This window comes from Xiphophorus maculatus, chromosome 18 (genome assembly GCF_002775205.1).
Source record: "Xiphophorus maculatus strain JP 163 A chromosome 18, X_maculatus-5.0-male, whole genome shotgun sequence".
NCBI lineage: Eukaryota > Metazoa > Chordata > Actinopteri > Cyprinodontiformes > Poeciliidae > Xiphophorus > Xiphophorus maculatus.
Genome location: NC_036460.1, coordinates 16,883,304 through 16,903,784, shown reverse-complemented (window position 1 = coordinate 16,903,784; position 20,481 = coordinate 16,883,304). Strand labels below are relative to the sequence as shown.

The 20,481-nt window shown below is 39.9% G+C and overlaps 1 protein-coding gene across 11 annotated transcripts in view; it reads right to left on the bottom strand.

Annotated features, from left to right (window-relative positions):
- Nucleotides 1–20,481, bottom strand: part of mecom (MDS1 and EVI1 complex locus) — a 159,193-nt gene that overhangs the window by 102,451 nt on the left and 36,261 nt on the right. For all 11 annotated transcript variants that reach the window (XM_023351922.1, XM_023351923.1, XM_023351924.1 and 8 more), the window contains exon 2: nt 1,605–1,930. In XM_023351922.1, the coding sequence (XP_023207690.1) occupies nt 1,605–1,930 (326 nt within the window). The remainder of the gene's footprint in view (nt 1–1,604; nt 1,931–20,481) is intronic.

Here is a 20,481-nt window from a genome sequence, read left to right as displayed (position 1 = left end):
CTGCCCCCCACTATACACCCTCACTCACATACAGACACACATGCATGCACACGCACACACACACGTCAAAGCCTTTTAAATACATATTATTATTCAGGATCCACATAAATTACAACAGGATAAAAATTCATGAAACCTCTTTTTTATTCTTCCCAGGGAAAAAAAGTAATAATTAAAAAAGGACTTGTTCAAGCAATTAAGTCTATATGGACAGAAGGACATAACAATTCTACAACAAATCTAATATAAACTGAATAAAATGGAAAGTTTGCGCATACTACTATTAAAAATACATTTATATGTTATGCTACATCTATCAGCTAATAAATATGGAATAAAATGCACAAAGAATAAAAAGAGGTACATTTATTATTATCAAGCTAAAACCACTTCACAAATTACTCATACTGCATGTGTGCTAAAAACAAGAACAAGGAGGGGTAGTTATGTGGAAACATCTTGTCAAAGAAACATTTGACTTCTTACTTTGTCTTCTGCGTGGACAGCTATCCTTTATGAGTGTCTCCAAGGAGAAAAAGCACTGAATGTGAACCCATCTCGTCTAAATTAGAAAAGATCTATTATGGGAGAGTAAATGAGGCCGGTGTTCTGCAAGCCCCCCTCTCGCCACTCCATAAAACCAAGCAAGCTTGACACGGACAGGGCCGGCGTCTAACCTTTTGACCTTGTCCGGTGACCCTGCCTTCGATTTTTTTTTTCTGTGCCCGCTGACCAATATGTGATTTGGCAATGGTCGCACTGGGTCCCTAACCGGGACGAAGGAGGGCTTTATGGCTTTTCATTTTAATTGAGCTAAGAGCACAACCTCAAATCTCTTTCTTTCGGAGCTAACATTACCTCACTGGGCAACAAACGACTGCAACAGCCTTGTGGTCACTGGGCTAAATGTGAACATGACGACATGGGAGGAAATAAAAAGAGAACCTATGTGAAAGCTACAACTGTATGCTGGCCAAGGAAAACCCCTTTTTGTCAGAAACAAGCTACTGCCAATGCCGAAAAAGAATGTGGCTGAAATGTTCATGTTTATACTAGCAGTAAAGTTTAAAACACACTAATACAAGTACACATTTCTTTAACCTGGATTCATGAAATCTATCCAAGTGATTTTTTTTATTTCTTATGACTGCTTGAATTTGCAAAGCCAGAATACTACGTAGACTTTGAAAAAAAAAAAATTAAAATAGGAACCAAATAAACAAGACTCCTTCTTTGTTTGTTTTAGGTTCTAGCCACGACGCTCTTGATTTTTTTTTTAGAAATTTCTGTGGAGCACAAGATTGGCAAAGTTTGCAAGCAAAAAATCTGGAGCAGAAAATCATACCTGTGATTTTAGATTCTTTCAGTAAAAGAAGCACTGATGTAAAGTTATTTGTCCCTGCCTTTGCACCCTGTGCATCAAAAATGTCTTGATTTACATGTGGATGGAAGAAAAAACTATTTTATACAATATTCTTTACAGTATGGACAGGACATTAGTTGGGGCCCTGCAATTGCTGAACAGATCCTTGTTTCATTTCATAAATGTATTTCTTACTTAAAATTTAAACTGGTGAACAAAAGCAATGGTGGCATGTTCTTACCTCCCAGCCTTGCATAGGGTCTTGGAGACATGGGGCGTGCTCCCCCTCATATGGTCCAAAGCGTTCTCCTATATTCACCTTCCTGCGGCTCCAGATACCCAGAGTTGCACCTGGAACTGATGACTCTCTCAGTTCAAAGTCCAGAGGAATGGTTAAATTGCCTTGAGGAAAAAAGATGCTTGCTTGTTGAAGTGACTGAGGTGAAGACTCATCGTCAGAGAGCGGATCATCTGTCAGGGCTGAAGAAGGTGTAGGATCGCCGTCGGAGCCACATGCGTTGTCCAACATGTTGCTTGGAAAGAAGCCAAAGTCATCGTTGCCATCGCCTGTGAATGACATAATAACTAAGTTTAGACACATCGCTGCTAAAACATGTCACTCAACAGTCAAATAATTGTCTCATGGGTAATATTTGATTGCAGACTATTGAACTAATACAGCAGTTTGATTTAGGTCTATTGAATGGAGTTACACATGTAAAGGTTTCAGGATACTGCTCACTTAGGGTTGATGTTTAAGACCCATCATGTAAACCAGTGGTCTCAAACTCCAGTCCTCGAGGGCCGCAGTCCTGCAGTTTTTAGATGTGCCACAGGTAAAAAAACACTGGAATGAAATGGCTTAATTACCACCTGCTTGTGTAGATCAGTTCTCCCAGCCTTGCTAATGACCTAATTATTCTTTTCAGGTGTGGTGCAGCAGAGGCACATCTAAAAGTTGCAGGACTGCGGCCCTCGAGGACTGGAGTTTTTTTTTTTTTTACCCCTCCAGGGGGTCTTTTTGTGGGCTCTAGTGTCCCTTAAATGACAGTAGGCTGACAGGAAACAGGGAAGGACAGGGGGGAAGACATGCGGCAAATATCATCGGGTCCGGGAGTCGAACCCGCGACGACCGCGTCGAGGACTCAAGGCCTCCAAATATGGGTCGCGCTAACCCCTACGCCACTATGGCACGCCCCGGACTAGAGTTTGAGACCCCTGATGTAAACCATCTCATTGTAGCTTTGACTGCATGTTTAGAGTTCTTGAAGATGAAGCTTCGCCCCAATCAAAAGCCTTTTTGAATCCTCCAACATGTCTCCTTCCAGTGTTTCTCTGTATTAAGTTCCATTCATTTTACCATCAACGAAATCCCACAGCATAATGCTGCCTACACCATATTTCAGGTGATGTGCTGAAAGGTGATGTGGAGTGTTGGTTTTCCATCACACATAAGCTTCTGCATGTAAGCCAACAGGCTGAAATGTAGTCACATTTGATCGGAGCACCTTTTGACACATGTTTGCTTTTAACCACTCAATGGCTTCTGGAAAGCTTCATTTAGTAATTTTCCAGTAAGGCCAAGTTTGTAGTTTGCACGACTGGTGGTTGCCCAATTAACAGATACTCCCACATGAGCTAAGAATGTTTGTAGCTCCTCCAGAGTTACCATGAGCCTCTTGGATGCTTTTCTAATTAATTTTTTATTTTATTTTTTTTAGCCATCATTTTTTAATTGAAATAATAAGTTGGTGGCCCTACAGTAAAAATAGGTCATGGTTGCTACTGGATTGCATTGATGTCATTGTTGGCTAGAATGATCTGCTAAACATTGTACAGTGTTGACTGTTTTATATTTCCCTTTCCTGAAGTCTTTCTTCAGCATGCAGTAAAAACAGACAGAATCACATGAGGGTTAATTGTGAATAGAATAAAACAGGATGTAGAAGTCTGACCCCTTTATCCACACTGGGCTTCTTCAGAGTGCCAAATTAGGCAGGTGGATCTTAATGGTGGCAAAGAAAGTTTTTATTTTGAGACAAAAATTAGTTCATACCAGTTAGAAGAATAAATAAATAAAACAAGTTTAAAAAAGAATGCATCCATCGCAAAGCACACAAACGATTATTCCAATATTTAAAAAAGCTAGAGGCTGCAGTTGTCAGAGCTGTTACTATGAAGTTTTTTGATATGTCCAAGCATCCACAAATTTATACACGAAGTTCCTCATCAACCCATGAAAAGTTGGAATGCTGCTCATGACAGACATTTGACTTGCAAATGTCCATCTTGGACGTTTGAGGAGGATTCTATAAATATCCTGAGGCTATTTGCATTTTCTTCATTATATCTTTACTATACTTTAACAACAGGAGAGCCGTATAAAAGGAGGTGTCCCTTCGAAAAAGGGACACTTTAAACTTATCTCTACACATTGTAATTTTACAAGCCAACATATTATCTCATTCTCAAAACTTGATAAATAAAAGGAAGGAGCATTCTTCTTTTGATCCACCTTGGTTGTAGCAATTATAACACAACTCTTTTTAAGATTAAGCATGATGTCAAAGTGTGTTATACACTCTTGAACTCTTTCTATTAGAATATCTTCCAAAAGTTTAGTCAATACACTTGCCAAAGCAATTGGTCTGTAATTATCATTAATAGATATCTTTCCATTTTTTCTTTTACTACTGGCACTAAACGTACTGATAACACAGATACAGGTAAAATGTCATGTTTTAGAAAACCTGTAAAACACAGTGAAAGCTCTTTGATTAGCGTACCTCAGGTGCTCTGCTGATAATTGGTCAAGAATGCATGCTTTAGTTAATGTCATTTTCTCAACAGAAACTCATGCTTCCTCTGGTCAGAAGCATATATGGAGAGAATATGGCTTTTCCATATTTCAGCAATATTCTTATCTCCAGTAACCCCTTCAATAGTTGCTGGAAGCAGAGGCTTACTGTTATTAGTGAAGTTTATATCCTTCCAAAAATCAGACACATTATTCTATTGGAGTTTATTTGCCAGGGAGTCTGCTCGCATGCAAAGAGATTAAATCCCAGTTTTGGCAGCCCACTACGGAGCCAGGTATCCCAGTTCAGAGCTTTGGTTAATACTGCTGCTATATTGCATGTAAGTTGAAAGAAACATTTAAAATGGACAATCAGCTTGAGTGTGAAAATAAAAGAACAGGCAGAAAATCAATCCCAGATGTAACCACAGGGAAGGCACCAGATTAGTTGAAAGCCAAGTACACTTTCAGACAAATCAGCAAGGTGATGAACAAGGGAGTTAACAAGACAGACTGCTGGCCAGGTGTCACACAGCGAGACAGACGGACACTAAAAGCCGGAAATGATCCGCAGGAATCTGCCGCTTTGCGTTGAGCTGTGCCTAACGTGGGCTGACAGGTCACAGGGAGAAGGGGCTCTGCTAATGAGGCTCAACAACCCATCCCTTCTCGAAGGAACATTCCTAAAGGGCTTCCTGTGTGACACTGTACCTCTGTACTGTCAGCTGTGGATTTTTAATCCAAACAGATACACACATAAACTTTGTGCTCACTGGACATTAATGAACAATACTTCTGATTGCCTCAAAAGGTCACCCTGGTTGGCAACAAGCAGTCAGGCACTAACTTGAGGAATTACCTCAAGGTTTTCACTAAATTACTGTACTTTTATGATTAAAGGAAGATAAAATAAAGCCCACAGCACTGTGTTCACATATCCATCAGCCAGTGGAACTTCAAGGTCAGTGCACACAGTATGCCAGAAGGAATGCAAAGGTGTCAAATGCAGAATAAGTAGAACATAAGCTGTTTTCCTCTGCCAGTAAGGAATCATAAGTGCTGTCAAAGTTTGTTTGCTGCAAGGAAAATCTCTGCAAGAGCGCAAAGTGCTGACTCAGCTTACGTTTACAAACGTATGTCAGTGTTTTTATGTTGCGTAGAAAGCATTTATATAAACATACTACATCTATAAGTTGAATATTTCTTAAAGTAATTCTTTGATGCAACACCAGATTACAGGGTCTGTGCAACCATTGTGTTTGGCACACACAATGTGTGCGCCCAGCTTTCTTCAGGGGGAAAGTGTTTTAAATAGTTGACTGAGCTGGGGCAGGCATGAAATTCAATGTACTGCAGCTCTGGGAGCCCGAGCAGTGAATTTCAGCGTGCAGACTGTGTAACATGGTTACAAGCCTAGATGAGAAGTCTGCCATATGGTGGAGGGACAAGGGCTTTTAAAGGTAACCGTATCCCTCCATTGCTGTTTCTCCTCTTGACATTTCCCCTTGTGTGCTGGGCTCGAAGTTTATATTTGATTCAGGCCAGATATTCTCTTGGTCCACTGGCTTCAATGAGAGCATTTCAGCTCATAAACATATACGTTTCTGTACGGTAAACGTTGGATGAAAACAAGTAGGCTGTGTTCGGAGGTTTAAAATTTGTGGTTTCACATGTAGATGATTGATAAGTCAAAGACCATGGCATTGGCTGCACGGGGCAACTGGGACAGTTTGCACAGATGATCTGATAGCTGTGTGCGTTTGTGTGTGCGTATATTTCTGTGTCCCGACCTCTGTACAGCAATTTGTTTGTTCAGTGATGGACATTACTTGATTAGTGCAAGCTGACGCCCCTCATTAAAGAAGGAATTCAGGGTAAAGAAGGGGAACTCCAGCTGAGAGCAACATCACATTTGAGATGCATTAGGATCTTTGATGGAAAAAAAAGGGAATGCTATTCAAACCCCTTAAACTTTTTCATATTTTGTTAGATTACAGCCTCAAACCGTACTGTATCATATTGTATCTTCTTGGGACTTATGTTGTTAAACAAACTAGCATGCAACTGGGAAGGGGAAGGAAAATTATTTATTCCTTTTTCCAAATAAGAAACTGAAAGTGCACCATGCATAAAAAAAACTCTCTCACCCACCCCTTCTTCCCCCTTGGCTTTGGTCTTCTACAAGAGGCCTGAGTGTTTCTTAGTTGTTTAAGGTCTGTCTTCTGGACTGAGATGTCTGATGTTTCTCCAGGTATTTGTTGGAGCCATGTCTTCAGTGTGTGTTGGGGGAGGGGAGGGGTTCACTGCCCCAAGTACTTTGATGAGTATGGGCACCTACAGTTGCCTTTACCTGCCAGGCTCTTTCCAGCTCCTCTCTGAGACTTTGGGATTTTTCCAGTTTCTATTTTTTTTATTTTTTTTATTTTTACTTCTGTTTCAATCATTGGAGATGGTCACATCGATCAGAACGGCTGTCGTCTGCTACTTATCAACAATCATAATTTCCGAATCTGAATAGTTGATTACCATTTTTTGGTTTGAAATTCCCACATCTTACCTTTGCCATTTCCCACCACCTTCTCAGGTAATTCCCACTTTGAGCTAGGGATCTCCAGCTTGTGTTCCACATAGATGTTTCTGTACACTGCCAGCTACTTGATTATGGTGCTTCATGTATTCCTTTCCTGCTAGTATCTTACTCCCTGGTGTGAGATGCTGGATTGTACCTAGTGCTTCTTTCTACAGCCTGTATTTGGAATATTGCTTGGGCCTCCATTGCTTTGGTGCTCAAGGTCTGCCATGATCAGAGTTTCTGTATCTCCTTGATAAATATAGTCTATGTGATACTCTGGTACATCAACATGACATGCAGTGCAACCCATTTTTTAAAGTCATCTAACAAGGAAACAATATGTATTATCTTTAAATTTGAAACATAATAAAATATCTTTGAACAATGTGTTGGTAATCAGGTGATTGTATGCAAAATGCTGGAGCCAGTGGTTTGTACAGTGGTTACAGTGGTTTGATAATAAATAAAGATTATCATGTTCTCAATAGAACGTTATGAGGTGGGGTGTGACAAATTTATGTTCCCTAGGGGTAGCATGAAAGAAAATTATTGAGAAACTGCAGTAAGACAACAACCCTATAACTACTTATCAGATTTTTATGTCAAAGTTTAAATTTATGGTTTTAACATGACAAGACGTGAAAAAAGCTCATGTAATACTAACACTTGTAAAATGCATTGCAGAACAATATGATGCAGATATTCAAATGATTCAACATGAAATATTTAATGTGAAACAGTTAGAGAAACAACTTCATCTCCCTGACTAAATTAGCCATTAACAGAGGACGATACATCATGACACTTTGCATAAACACAGACACACACTCGCATGCTTATATATCATGCATTCAAGTGTTCACACTTGATATCAAATGCATTAATTTTTATTAAGGGTGGAAAACATTTGTTCCCAGGCCTGCTATCTGCATGGGTGGAATGATTTTCACCTCTGCCACAAGGTGTTGGGCAGACTCATACATCACATGATTACCCCGAGCAGCGAGCAGCGCCGCCATCATGAGGGAGTGAATTAAAGATGATAGAAAGAGCTATTAATCACTGTGACAAAGCCTCTAATGGAGGTATGACCCAGCCACCGCTGACGGGACGCCAGGGGAACGAACCCACAGGACAAATGGATACATATGTTTACAGAGAATAACCTACCTGTGGACATAGTCAACCTCTTCTTTCTCTGTTGTTTGGTGAATCTCATCATTCTTGCTTTGTCTTTCTTTCTGTCTTAATGATAACTTCACTCTATATTCAAACCAGCTGAAATATTGTGTTTTAACTTATGGCAATGATATTCATAAACAAGAAGACAAGCACATACATTTTAGAAACTTTCAAAAATATTTCTGCTTACACTGCAGCATATGTTTGTGTTGGATGTGCTGCAGTGTATAAACTGCCGATCCTCATTTAAACATGTGTAATGACCAACTGATGTGGTCTCTTATTATAATGACATATGAGAATGAACTCCAAACCTTAAGTGGGCTGGCCCTCATAATTGTCTTCTTGCATTATTTGCTGTCTTATTTGCTACAGAGAAATCATAATTGGCTAGAATTGGTTCTGGCAGGTCAAAGCAAAGATTTTTAGTTGAGAAACTGGCTACAACAGATAAGTGCATCTATGTTTATCGCTGTGCTCTGAACATTTTGTTCCCAGAAAAGACATTTTGTCTTTATCCGAAGCACATGTGCATTTTCACCAATAAACAATGATATAACACAGGTGTGCTCAAGTCCAGACCTGGAGAACTTACCACCCCGCAACTTTTAGATCCATCCCTGCTCCAACATAGCTCAATCAAATGCTTGAATTCCCTCATCAGATTTCAGTCATTCAGCTCCTTAGAGGCCTGGAAACGAGCCACTTCTTTAATTCAGGTGTACTGGAGAACGGATGCAGCTAAACGTTGCAGAATAGCAGCTCTCCCAGACTGGACTTGGATACCCCCTCTTAACATAACATAACTGAATAATTAGCTCTTGTGCAGTAAGAGTACAGTCAATCAGAAGCGAATAGTAAAGGGGTAAAATTTGTTAACTTCTTCCCTGCAAAGTTTACAGTTTGAATGTTGTTCTTTAAGCTGAAATGTATCCAAGTGCATCAAGTGGTTGAATGGTGGATTTGAAACTGTCTCGTGTAGGTCTAATGCTCACCGTTTTAGTTCGGTTTTAGTTCACAAATGCCTCAAATTTGTTTTCTCGTAATCTATAAAGTATTTTTGCTAGAAAACCTGAGAGGCTGGGACTAAAATACAGCAAAATAAAAATTATTATCTTTCACTGACTGCTGTTGATTTGGTAAGACCTGTTAATTACAGTGTGTCAGTGCTTGCCTACATTCCCCCAGCAGGGCGTATAGGAGCCCCGTGGCCTCAGGAGAGGGAATAAGCTTCCTAATTAACTCTGTCTTTGTGCTTAATGGAGGCCTTAACACCGCTTTTGGGAAGTCTTTTGGTCCATGGGTCCACTGGGGTGACTGTGGAACCAACTGATACAAACCACAAGCACTCAAATCTGCTGATTGTTCAACACACATACAATTTTATGACAATTACTTATCCCATTATATATATATATATATATATATATATATATTATTTTTTCAGTCAAAACAGGTTGAATTCTAGGAGGACGTTTTGAAACAGAATTCAGATTTCCTATAAACATAAACAGCTTTAGATATAAATACATAAAGATAAATTAAAGGAACGGTGCATTCGTATTCTGTAATTTTGGTGCAAAAAAAATTACAGTACAAACAATTTGATTTATTTTGTTATTGCCACTGGAAATATAACATCCTAGACCATGATAACAACAGATAATAGTGCCATATGTGCATTTACATTATTTTAAGCAGCTATCCATAATGTTCACAACCTATGAGCATAAACATAAAGACACAGACATGCGTAGTCCATGGTATTGTGGGAGTGCTCTAAGCACCATCTTAATTAGTGAGAGCATTGTCTCCGTTTGTCACCTTTCTGCTTGTTGACTACTCCCCCAAATGGAAAACACTCCATTAAGGCCCCTGCACTGAGTTACCAATTAACATCTTGCAACGACTATAAACTTTGAGCTGGTCCCTCTTTGTGCACACGCCCACACACACATGCACACGCACAAAGAGCTACTGTAATTAATTAGCATTAGTTGTGATTAATAATGAGCGTCTTTTATTGGTAAATCTGCAGCTCCTACGGCAGCCTGACACAACAAAGGCTCCTGTGTGTCCGCCACAGGATTTATCTGGGGAGCTGCACGCGGATTTTAACATGTTTCTCACAGGCCTGACAAATGGCCTATTAATTATCTAATGTTGTCTGACAACAGGCGCTTGATAAAGATGTATGTTGAGCCTGGGTGGGGACAGGGGAATGATACAGCAAAGGCAAGGAGAAGGGTCTGCAGGGGTAAGAGAGAAATCAAGGGAATATTTGTTTGGATAACAGAAGAAAAACATGGTTTGTCAAAATCTGGTGAGATTACTGAATGAAGAAGCATGTGATTCTAGATCAATTCTTTACTTGATCTACTTGTGTCAACAGATAAATCACAGCAGCAAAATAATCAATATGAAGGATTAACAAATCACATTTATTCTTAATGAAATGCTAATGAATAAAGTCCTGAACAAAGAGATGGATGTCCAATGCACACGCAGATTAAGTCCTAACACCACAATCAATATCATCAACAAGGAAGTCTTCACATAAACCAAACCACTTCATACCATTAAGTCTCCAGCAACACGGAGCACATGAACATCTCTCTTTCTTTACCCCTGCTCCCTGACTCAATCTAGGTCCCGACTCTAATTTGCGGAGTTTATCTTCAGCCGGCATGTTGACAGGTACTCCTAAGTGGGGTTGCCAGTTGCCAAATGATTTTTATGACTGTTTTAGCCCCGCATTTGGCCTAATGAGATAGGATCCCAGTCGGACGCTAACTCAGGCCTGTCAGATGCAAAGCAAACAGAATAATAACCCGGCCCTCGCATTGTTTCCGAAAGCCATACATCAGCTGCAGAAGGAGAGCACTCGGGATTACATGCTCACACCCCAGATGTTGGAGATGAAAAGAGAGATTGAGTGAAAATGGAAGGGAGGAGGATGAACAAGGAGCATAGTGTAAGAATGGAGAATTACAGTGCATTGCAAGAGTATTTATACCCTTTGAAGTTTCTGAGTTTACGGTTATTTTATTTTAATCACCAAATTAAAGCAAATAATATTAAAGCTGAATGAAAACATATCCATAGTTTTCAACTTTTAATTACAAAAAGAAATCTGAGAAGTCTGATGTGTTTTTGTATTTGGCTTCTTCCATCTCCCAAATTAAATCCAGACACAAATGAAGACCAAGGAACTCATAAGTCTTCCAGTGGATGGACAGACGGATATAAAGAATTTCCTAATCTTTGACCAACTCACCCGGCGCTGTACAATCATCCCAAATTAAAAAGAGTTTGACACAACTGCAAACCTATCCGAGGATAAGACTTTTACTCCTTTCTAGTTCAGTCAGAACTTAACATTGTTCTTGGGTTTCAACCAACATTCATTGCGAACTGTGATGTTCACATGGTGCTCTGTGTCGTTTGTTTTGAGCCGATCCATGTCAGGTCCCTCATTTCCGTTATTCCTTGCATTTGTGTCGCTCCCTGATTGTTTCCCTTCTTAAGCCTCTCTCAGTCACAACCACGCTGCCAGATTATCCAACGCTTTCAGCTAGTAGTTTTACAGCACTCCCATCTTGCCCTCATCGTTGCAACCATGCTCTAGTTCCCTGGATTTGCCCCTTTGCCTTGCCTTTGTCGGATTGTCTCTGATTGCCCATCATGAGCTCGACCCACGCCTGTTTTGGATACTCCACTCACGGCCACTCCCACGGATACCTTCTCTGCTCTCGGCCTCATCGTTCATGACCTAGGCTAGTCTGACCAAGGATCTGGATCTGAATTTGGTACTTCTGCTTTACGTGAAGTAGGACAGTGTTTGTCTTGACGGATCGAAGCGGAGTTGGTGCGCTACCCTGCATCAGCGTTTCTCCCCAGTCACTCCCTCCTGAGCCCTGTGTTGGTGCAGCATCTGCCCTCTTTCTCATCCCTCAGCTGATCACTGCAGTACCTGATCGCCAGGCCAGTGTTGAGCTGTGTTTTCATAAATCTGAGTTTTCTGCTCACTCCTGTGTCATTGCTGGTTTTCCGGGTCCCTCTAGTGAGTCATTACAGCGAACATAATGTCTTTTCATATCTGCAATGGACTGGCAACTTGTCCACAGTGTACCCCCCTTCTCACCCTTTGACAGCCGGAGATTGGCACCTGCAACCCTCCCGACCCCAATGGGACAAGGGTGTAAGAAAATGGATGGCTGGATAGATGGATGTCTTTTCATGTGTTAATATTGCCCAAATAATGTCGTCAGAACTAAGAAAGGATATACAAACCTAAATTAGCTCCTGTAGTATATAAAGGATTTGCACGTGCACCTATCCTGACAGTCTGTGAAATTGGTTTGAAGACAGAAAAAGCTAGGAGGGCTAAGATAAATTTGAAGGTGCTGCAGAGATCTACAGCTTGTGAGAGAATGGTGAGAGGACAGTCGTTAATAAAAGAAAGCCTTAAGAAGTTTCATTTATACTTTGCCATAACTTAAATAGGGTTAAAGCAAAAATGTGGATAAAAAGGTGTTCTAGTCAAATAATATAAAAAATTAGCTCTCTGGGCTAAATGAAACTGACAATGTGTGGTAGAAAACTAACACTGTATAGCATCCTCAGCACACTATCCTTGTAATGAAACATAGTGGGAACATCATGCTACAGGAGGATGAATGGAGCTCAATGTAAGACAATGCTGGAAGAAAACCTGATGGAGGAAGCAAGACCTGAGAGGTTCACCTTCCAGCAGGAAAACTGCAATGAAAATATGACCAGAGCTATAACGGATTGGTTCAGATTATGCGCTTTCAAATGATGAAAGGCTGGACCTAAATCCAATCGAGGAACTTTGGCAATACTTGAAAATTGATTCGCCACACCTTTCAGAAAAAGTGTAGAAAAAAACCCATTTTCTTTCTTTTATTTGGCCTTTAATAAACCCCCACATAAATATGTTTCTTTTATCACAACATGTGAAAAAAACTCAAGTTGCATAGCTATTTTCACAAGACAATGTACAGTACATGTATACAATAATCTGTATAATCTGAATTTGTTTGCCATAAGTGATATTACACTGCCGTTCACGTGCCTGGGAACTGGGAGATAAAAAATTAAATGTGAGATATTGATGTTTATAAATATTTTTATCTTGGATGTTCAGAAAAGTCATCCATCCTGTCAGTAATATCAAACAGTAAAAATATATTAAATACTTTAACAATATTATCTCTAAAATTGTGATACAGAATTATATTTTGCAATAATGAAAGACAGTTCATAAACTGAAACTCAAATATCCAGGTAATGCCAATATGCGTACATTGAGCATTTGCCCCTCCATCTATTTTTTTCTTTCATCCTCTCATGTCATGGCTAACTGCCACTGGTTCCTAATATAATTATGGCTCACAGTTGTGTGCACATTTGAGAAATTGATTCCTTTGATGAAATGTGAGCGAGGTAGGACCAGGCGGAGCAGAGAGAGAGATGTATATCCAGAGCAGTTGCCGCGAGCTGTTCCAGCCCTGGAGGAAAGCCCCCTGGGTACCAAACCGCCTGCTCAGCCCGGCCCGGCCCAGCCTGGGCCAGTCGTTAAAAGAAATGATAGCATATGTGCTTTGTTTCAGTTTGATGTCTTCGTAATGCATTACACAATTAGATTGATTTGACAATTTCCATTATACTTGATCAAATATTTATATAGGCCCGAGGATAGTAGTTCTTATCAAACCAAGCTGCTCTACAGTGCAGCTGGAGCGGCGCGCTACAACAGAGGGGCTCAATTAGCCAGTCAAAGTCTGTAAATGTGTACGCAAATAAAGTCTGACATCTTGAAGTTTGTGTTTGTAAAGAAAATACAACGTCTTGCAAGAGTATTTACTTCAACATATTTTACTGGGATTTTATGTGATGGGTCAAAATAAAGTAGTGCATAATTATGAAGTGAAAAGGAGACGTTTATCAAATAAAAGAATCTGAGAAGTGTGGCACCCATTTCTATTGAGGCCACTTGACTCTAGTTCCCTGAAATATTATTAAGTGGCAGCATCATTCTGTAGGATACAACCAGACCTTTGGTAAGAGGTAATTTGAAAATTGATAGAGCTAAATACAGAGCAATCATATATGAAAATTTATGAGAGTTTGCAAATTAATTTACACTGGGAGGTTCTATTCTTTTCCAGTCAGAGAAAGTTTCTGCATACAACCAAGAAACCCAGAAAACTCCAGTTCCTAGATGCTGTCTCTCCAATCTGAGTGAGCTTCAGCTATTTTACAAAGGAAGATCTGCAAAACCTTCAGTAGGTGAGAAAAAGTGGTAGAAACATACCCCAAAAAGTTGTACGTCCTTTTCACAATTTTCACTTAGGGCAGGCTGAGTAAAAATTTGCACCCAACTTTTTAGGTTATTATTTCAAAAATATAAAACAGTGTATCATTTTGCTTCTTTTTCACAAATGCATACTGCTGTTGCAAGGCACTGTAATATTTCATATGTCAGTTGACCACGCTTGCAAATAAGAAGGTGCTTAACAGAAAATAACCAGTTTTTTTACAGAAAACCCTAATATATCACTGAATCAATAAAAAGAGAACTGAGTGTATTAAGCTGTTGATGTTTTTACAGAAAACCTTTTCAATTACTTTCATTTCTTGCTGGAACAACTACTTTGGTAGCCCTATTTCATATATAGTCAGTGCTGTAGCCTAACTTGCCTGGTGCTGCCCTGTTGGCTCACAGAAATAAAAATCGACCTCATATAGGCAGCAACATTTCAGTGCATTCAAATAAGCGTTTCAACCATCGAAATCTCTTTTCTGTGTTTCAGTTCTCTGAATATGCTATACTAGGGAACTCAAAAATTCCAATAAGTAAATCAATTTAAGCAATCCACGCACTCATGCTCAGAGCTGAGTCTCCTTCACCCTTGTTTCCTCCCTACTCTCTTTCTTTCCCTCACTTTGGATCTCTCCTTTCTTTCTCCCTTTCCTCACCTGTCTCCCATCTCGCTCCCCACTCTTGTACAAACCTCTCAGCATCCACGGCTACCCAACATCCATCACAGCCCAGAAATTTAAGGAGCCAAATTGGCCTCATCTGTCTCAATGCTGAATGCAGATGGAGTTTCTTCTGCTGAGGGAGGTGTAGTTAGTCACCCCTGCAGCCCTTACCCACGCTTTGCACCGCCTTAAAGCCAAACGAGTATGCGCCAATAATATCGCGCTGTTATGAGGCTAGCTGTGGGAATAAAGAGGGCATGACGGTGAAGTGACCACCGCACTGACCACACACGTTCTCCGCCTCATTCGGTTTGCTCTCAATCACTTTTTTTTTTATTTTCTACTGGCCACCTAGCCTTTATTGTGGCTCGCTCGCTTTCTGTTGCCCACTCTCTTACTTCTTACTTCTGCTTGCTTCCACTCCCAGTACACATTCACAAACACATTGACACAAACACACAAGCACTGGTGGCCATTACACAACCCCACAGTACAGTCTGAGGCAGCTTGGCTGGCCCTGGCTCGTTAATAAAGGCCCTAAATAGGCAGCATGCATAAAACATGAAGCACCGCATGCTGCTGTAATGAACTGCTGCTCCATAATTGCATCTCAGAGCCGTAAAATGAAGACAAAATATTTGAAGAGGGATTCTGTCACCTCTCTGCAGACGCAACACTAATCACAGGCGTTCTCTGGGGCCCCGGGGGGTCTCCTCCTGACAGAGAGCAGGGGGCTAAATGCCTGGGGCGGTGACATTGGCAACACCCTCCAACTGATGGAACATAATTGAATAATTGCTGATTAGAAAAATGGGGGAAGAGGTAATAGTATAATAGTGTCCAGCGTGTTATCTGAAATGATCCCACAGGGAAGGACAATACGAGCCCAGAAACAGCTCTCCAAAAACTTTTATCTGATGTGCCTGGGAGGAAATGATTGATAATTTAAAGGACTGTTTATTTAAAGGACTGAAATATTTATTAAAGGGAAACAGAAAGGGTTGTTGCCCGTTCAGGGCAGCACTTGAGTAAAAATGTCTGAGTGTTTCTGCCAGACAGTGTTCACACTGAACTTACCTGGCCAGTGTTAATAAAATCTGTCAGGTCTAAACTCCATAGTCTCCAGGTTCAGTTTTACTGAGTCTCATTGGATGGATTTTTTTAATGCTCTAATTTTTCCATCCTTATCCACGCTTGGAAAACCTTAAAAATTTCATAAATATCCAAACTTTACCAAACTGCATCAAAATCCTGCATATATCAACCTAAAGTAACAAAGAGACTTGTGTAAACACACACACGCACACACAACAGAGAGATGAACACTCAAACACAGTGACAAGCTCCAAGACAGGCAGGCCTCTGGATGAGAGATTGGAGTCTCACCCAAGGGTGTCACCCAGACAGTTAGAGAGTTTGTGTAGTGACAGGGTAGCCGTGGTGACATAATGAAGGTGCTGTGCCTGTCACCGGGGTCAGCGGTGATCACCGCGCCCGGCTGTCGAGAAGGTTACGGACACATGTAATGAATCCCACCAATGACAAATGGCCCTCAACTTAGGGCTGAGGCATCTGACAAACTCAAGCTCATCACTTGGGCTCACTCACAAGGAAGGAACACGCATTCGGAACACAAAGAGCATAAATTGAAGGAGGAACCATGAGGAATCGGAGGATGTGTGTGCAACACTGTTTAAATGTCTTTGTTCAAGCCGTTTTTTGAAACATAACAAAACCCTAGTTATTTTGTTCTGAAGCAGTGACAATAGAAATGTCATCACTAGTACAATCCACATTGTTTACCATGCACAAAGGGTCACCTGAATTCAGAAAAAAAACTCATAAAATAGTTGAAAGCAAGAGCCAGACAGACTCAAATATACACAGACTCAAATGTATGTATAAATATACATAAATACATAATTTTAATGTAACATGCTGACCACCAACTACCAATCTGACACTGTCCATTTTATAATCCTGAATGTAAATGGACTTTGTCTGAGGCTTGTTTTTTCCTTCTCAGGGTTCGGTGCCTTGAGCACTACTGCAGCAGTATGCCAGTTTACCTTAACTTTGTTACAAGACTTGTTGCTTACAATAATGTCTGCAGCCGCAGAAACTTTCCAAACCTTAGTGCGACATGTGGAACAGACCCAAGCATGGAAAGGTCCCAGAGAGGATGTTTGTTTAATGATTGTTGGAAGGTTAACAGTCAGTCCGGCACGCTGAGCAACAAAATCCCCCTCAGAGCACTGAAACTGTTTATTTGTTATGGATGTCAATTTCCCTCCATTTAGGAGGTGAATTAACAGGACAATACAGTGGGATTGCAGCCTTGTATGGTGACTGTTGTCTTCCTGTGTAACACACCATGCAGTTCTCAATGGGAGTCTGGATGTTAACACTACGTGGCATTGTTAAAACTAACAGGGCAATCAACTTGACTACAAAAGAAATATACATTTTAACACCAGATGGGTAATTTTAATCTTTTTTTCTTTTTTGCTTTCTTAAATATAAAAATCATATCTGCAGCAAGAAAATAAAATTCTAAGCATAATATGACATGCAGTACAATTATGATATTGAATCCAAACCTTCATCTACTCTGGGAATGTGTAAATGTGTTTCTGAAGAATGTAGCAGGTGGGATATAAATGTAGGGCGACAGCTGCCAAATGACAGGCAAGATTAAGATGGGAATGCAGAAGGGCATTCCGCAACAGAGAGGAACATGACAGTAACAGCAGCTCCGATTAGACTGAGGTCCTGTAGGCACGCGCTTAGTGTGTTTGGCATGTCACTGGGACAGATGAGAAGGATCACAGAAATCCACTGTTTCTTATTCCTAATTCAAACAAACAGGGAGTGTAAGGAGAGCCACATGGTCCTCTTTAATGACTGACATTTTGTTAGGGAACCATCTGCATTGACCTGGTTTGAATTTAAATACTCTGTGTTTATTTCACAATGAGCTGCCAATATTCACCAATGCAAAATTCCAATGTTCTTGAGTGACTCAAAGGTTGTTGACTTCATGCATTTTTTTGTCCTTTTTTTTCATTTCAGGGGTTTTCCTTCTTGGTACATATTTAATGCAGCTTGACCAGGGAATTAATGACAGATTGCCTGAATATGTGCATGTAATACTTTCAGCATGAAGTAAATGGGTGAACATGAATTATTGAATTTGATACATCATAACTTGGAACATTTTACACTAATTCTACCACCATTCAAATGCAGATTTAGACCTCTGCAATTTTTAGATGGCAAATTATAGTTTGACAAAATCTCAGGAGATGTGTGAAAGTAAACCATTTTATTTGGGATTTAGAAACACCCAGATTCAATTTTCAGTGATTAATGCTCTTTTAAACGATCTGTTTCGGAATCCTAGAAACAACTGTACTGTTTATAGCAATTGGTTATTTTTGCATCTTTCAAATGATATTATAAGCAGTGCACATTATGTTATTGGTGTTGTTAAGAAGTTGGTGTTTTCTTTTTTTTAGATCTTGTGGTTTTTTTTATAAACACAGTAAAAGATTCACTGTTTTGCCTACAGTGACTACCTGTCTCTTTGTATCATGTGACCTGCTCTCCTGTGCTAAGTTATCACAAGCTGACCCTGGAGAAGTTACATTGAGTAAAGCTGAAAGACTATTCGTTATATGCTACAACTTTTGTGTCAAAACACTAACTCCGTGCATATTCGCCAATACAAAATTGGTGAATATTCAAAGACAACTGTATTTTTTGTGTCAGTACACAATTAACTGGAATCACAAGATTATCTAGTCATTCAAACATGTTAGTGGTTCAACAAACTCCTAGAACTGTCAGCAAAAGCAAATATTTTACTATAGTCTGTTGCTGTATGTGTTGACCCAGATATTTACATGCTTTGCAAAAACCCCATAATCTTATTTTTCTCAGTGACCAACATTAAGACTAAGACCCAGCTTTTCCTGTGTAAGGCCAGTTAGGAATAATGAAAACAGAGTGAGAGAAATAATTTCTTTGTTTCTTTACTCCTTTCTTCAAATTAAAAAGTTGGCATGCTCATTACTATACTGTCTTAACAGTTTGGAAAAGCTGTCCAACAACATTTGTGTTAAATGGTGGTACACCTGGGATGCATTTTAAGGTATAATGTCTGACACACTGCTTCCTTGAGCAATATCAAGGGGGAAAATAAAAAAAATCCAAGACATCAGGAAGTGAATTATGGACCTCCACAAGTCTGCATCATCCTGGGGTATGATTTCTAGAAACCTTACAGTGCCACATTCATCTGTTCAAAATTAATACTGAAGTATGTGCAACAATTTGACAATACATCTGTAAATGTCAAGAAAATGGGCACATCACTCTAAAAGATCAAAAGTGAGGTAGTGGATGATATGTTAACATATTTTAAAATTAGACTTGATCAAATGTAGCTCGTTACATTTCAAAGACATTGATTTTAATGAAGTACTCAACTGGATTGGTATTAGGGACAAAAACTCCTGATTGTAACATCCTTAAGAAAAATAATTTGCTATTGTGGGAAGAAAGATTTTGCAGGCATCATATTGACATCATACGCAAACCAATTAAAACTCAGAAAACCTCAAAGATAAACTTCTTTTAAATTACTTGACACAATGAAAGTCTTTAGCATTCCCAAAAGAAATTAACGTGCAGCTGTAATTTAATAACAAACTCTCGTATTTACTCATGCAGCCAAAAATCAATCTCAGTCTACTATGTTTTATACAGACAGACCGAGGAAAAAATGCAAACTCTAAAGTAACAATGCCACAACCATGTACACAGATGGAGATCAATTGTAATTAAAAGTGAACAAGTGTTGTGCTTTGTACAGTCAAAGAGTGCACTGGTCATTAAAATCGTTTTCATCAGTTATCAGTTTTAAACAAAGTCCACGGCTTCTGTCTCCTTTGGGATAGTGCTCACACTTGCATAGCAAATTTCTTTTACCATCCAAAGGCATTCAAATTAAGTATCAAACAATTTAATGTTGTGTGTCACTCTCCAAAACAATCTGTATTAGAGGCACTTAATTAAACTTTCAAATTGAAATGTACTAATCAGTTGGCGGCAGAGTGGGCGCTTGCTTTTTCTACATGAAACGCCACGGCTGGGCAGCCTGGTACGTTGCCTGCTCATTAACATGAAGGTGCGATTTGCATTTCCTGATGGACTGTTTCGGTTCTTAATATCCCTCTTTCCACTCCTGCATCAATCATGGAAGCGGTAGGCCACCATGGGCCACGATTAACCCTCCAAATCTGCCACAAAACAAATATTACAAGAGTTCACTAATTTGGAGATCAAAAAGCCACTTGTCCATTATATAATTGAAATGAAGGTGGAGTGTAGCACTTCTGAAGAGCTCTATAATTACCAGCTGTTAATTGCACACTTGTGGTGTCTCACTTTTAATTAAAAAAGCGACTCGTGGCTGGACGATAAGCAACGGTGGAGAGGCTGCAGTCTAATCAACAAAGCACGAGGAATTTGCTTCTGCTACGGCCAGCAGCG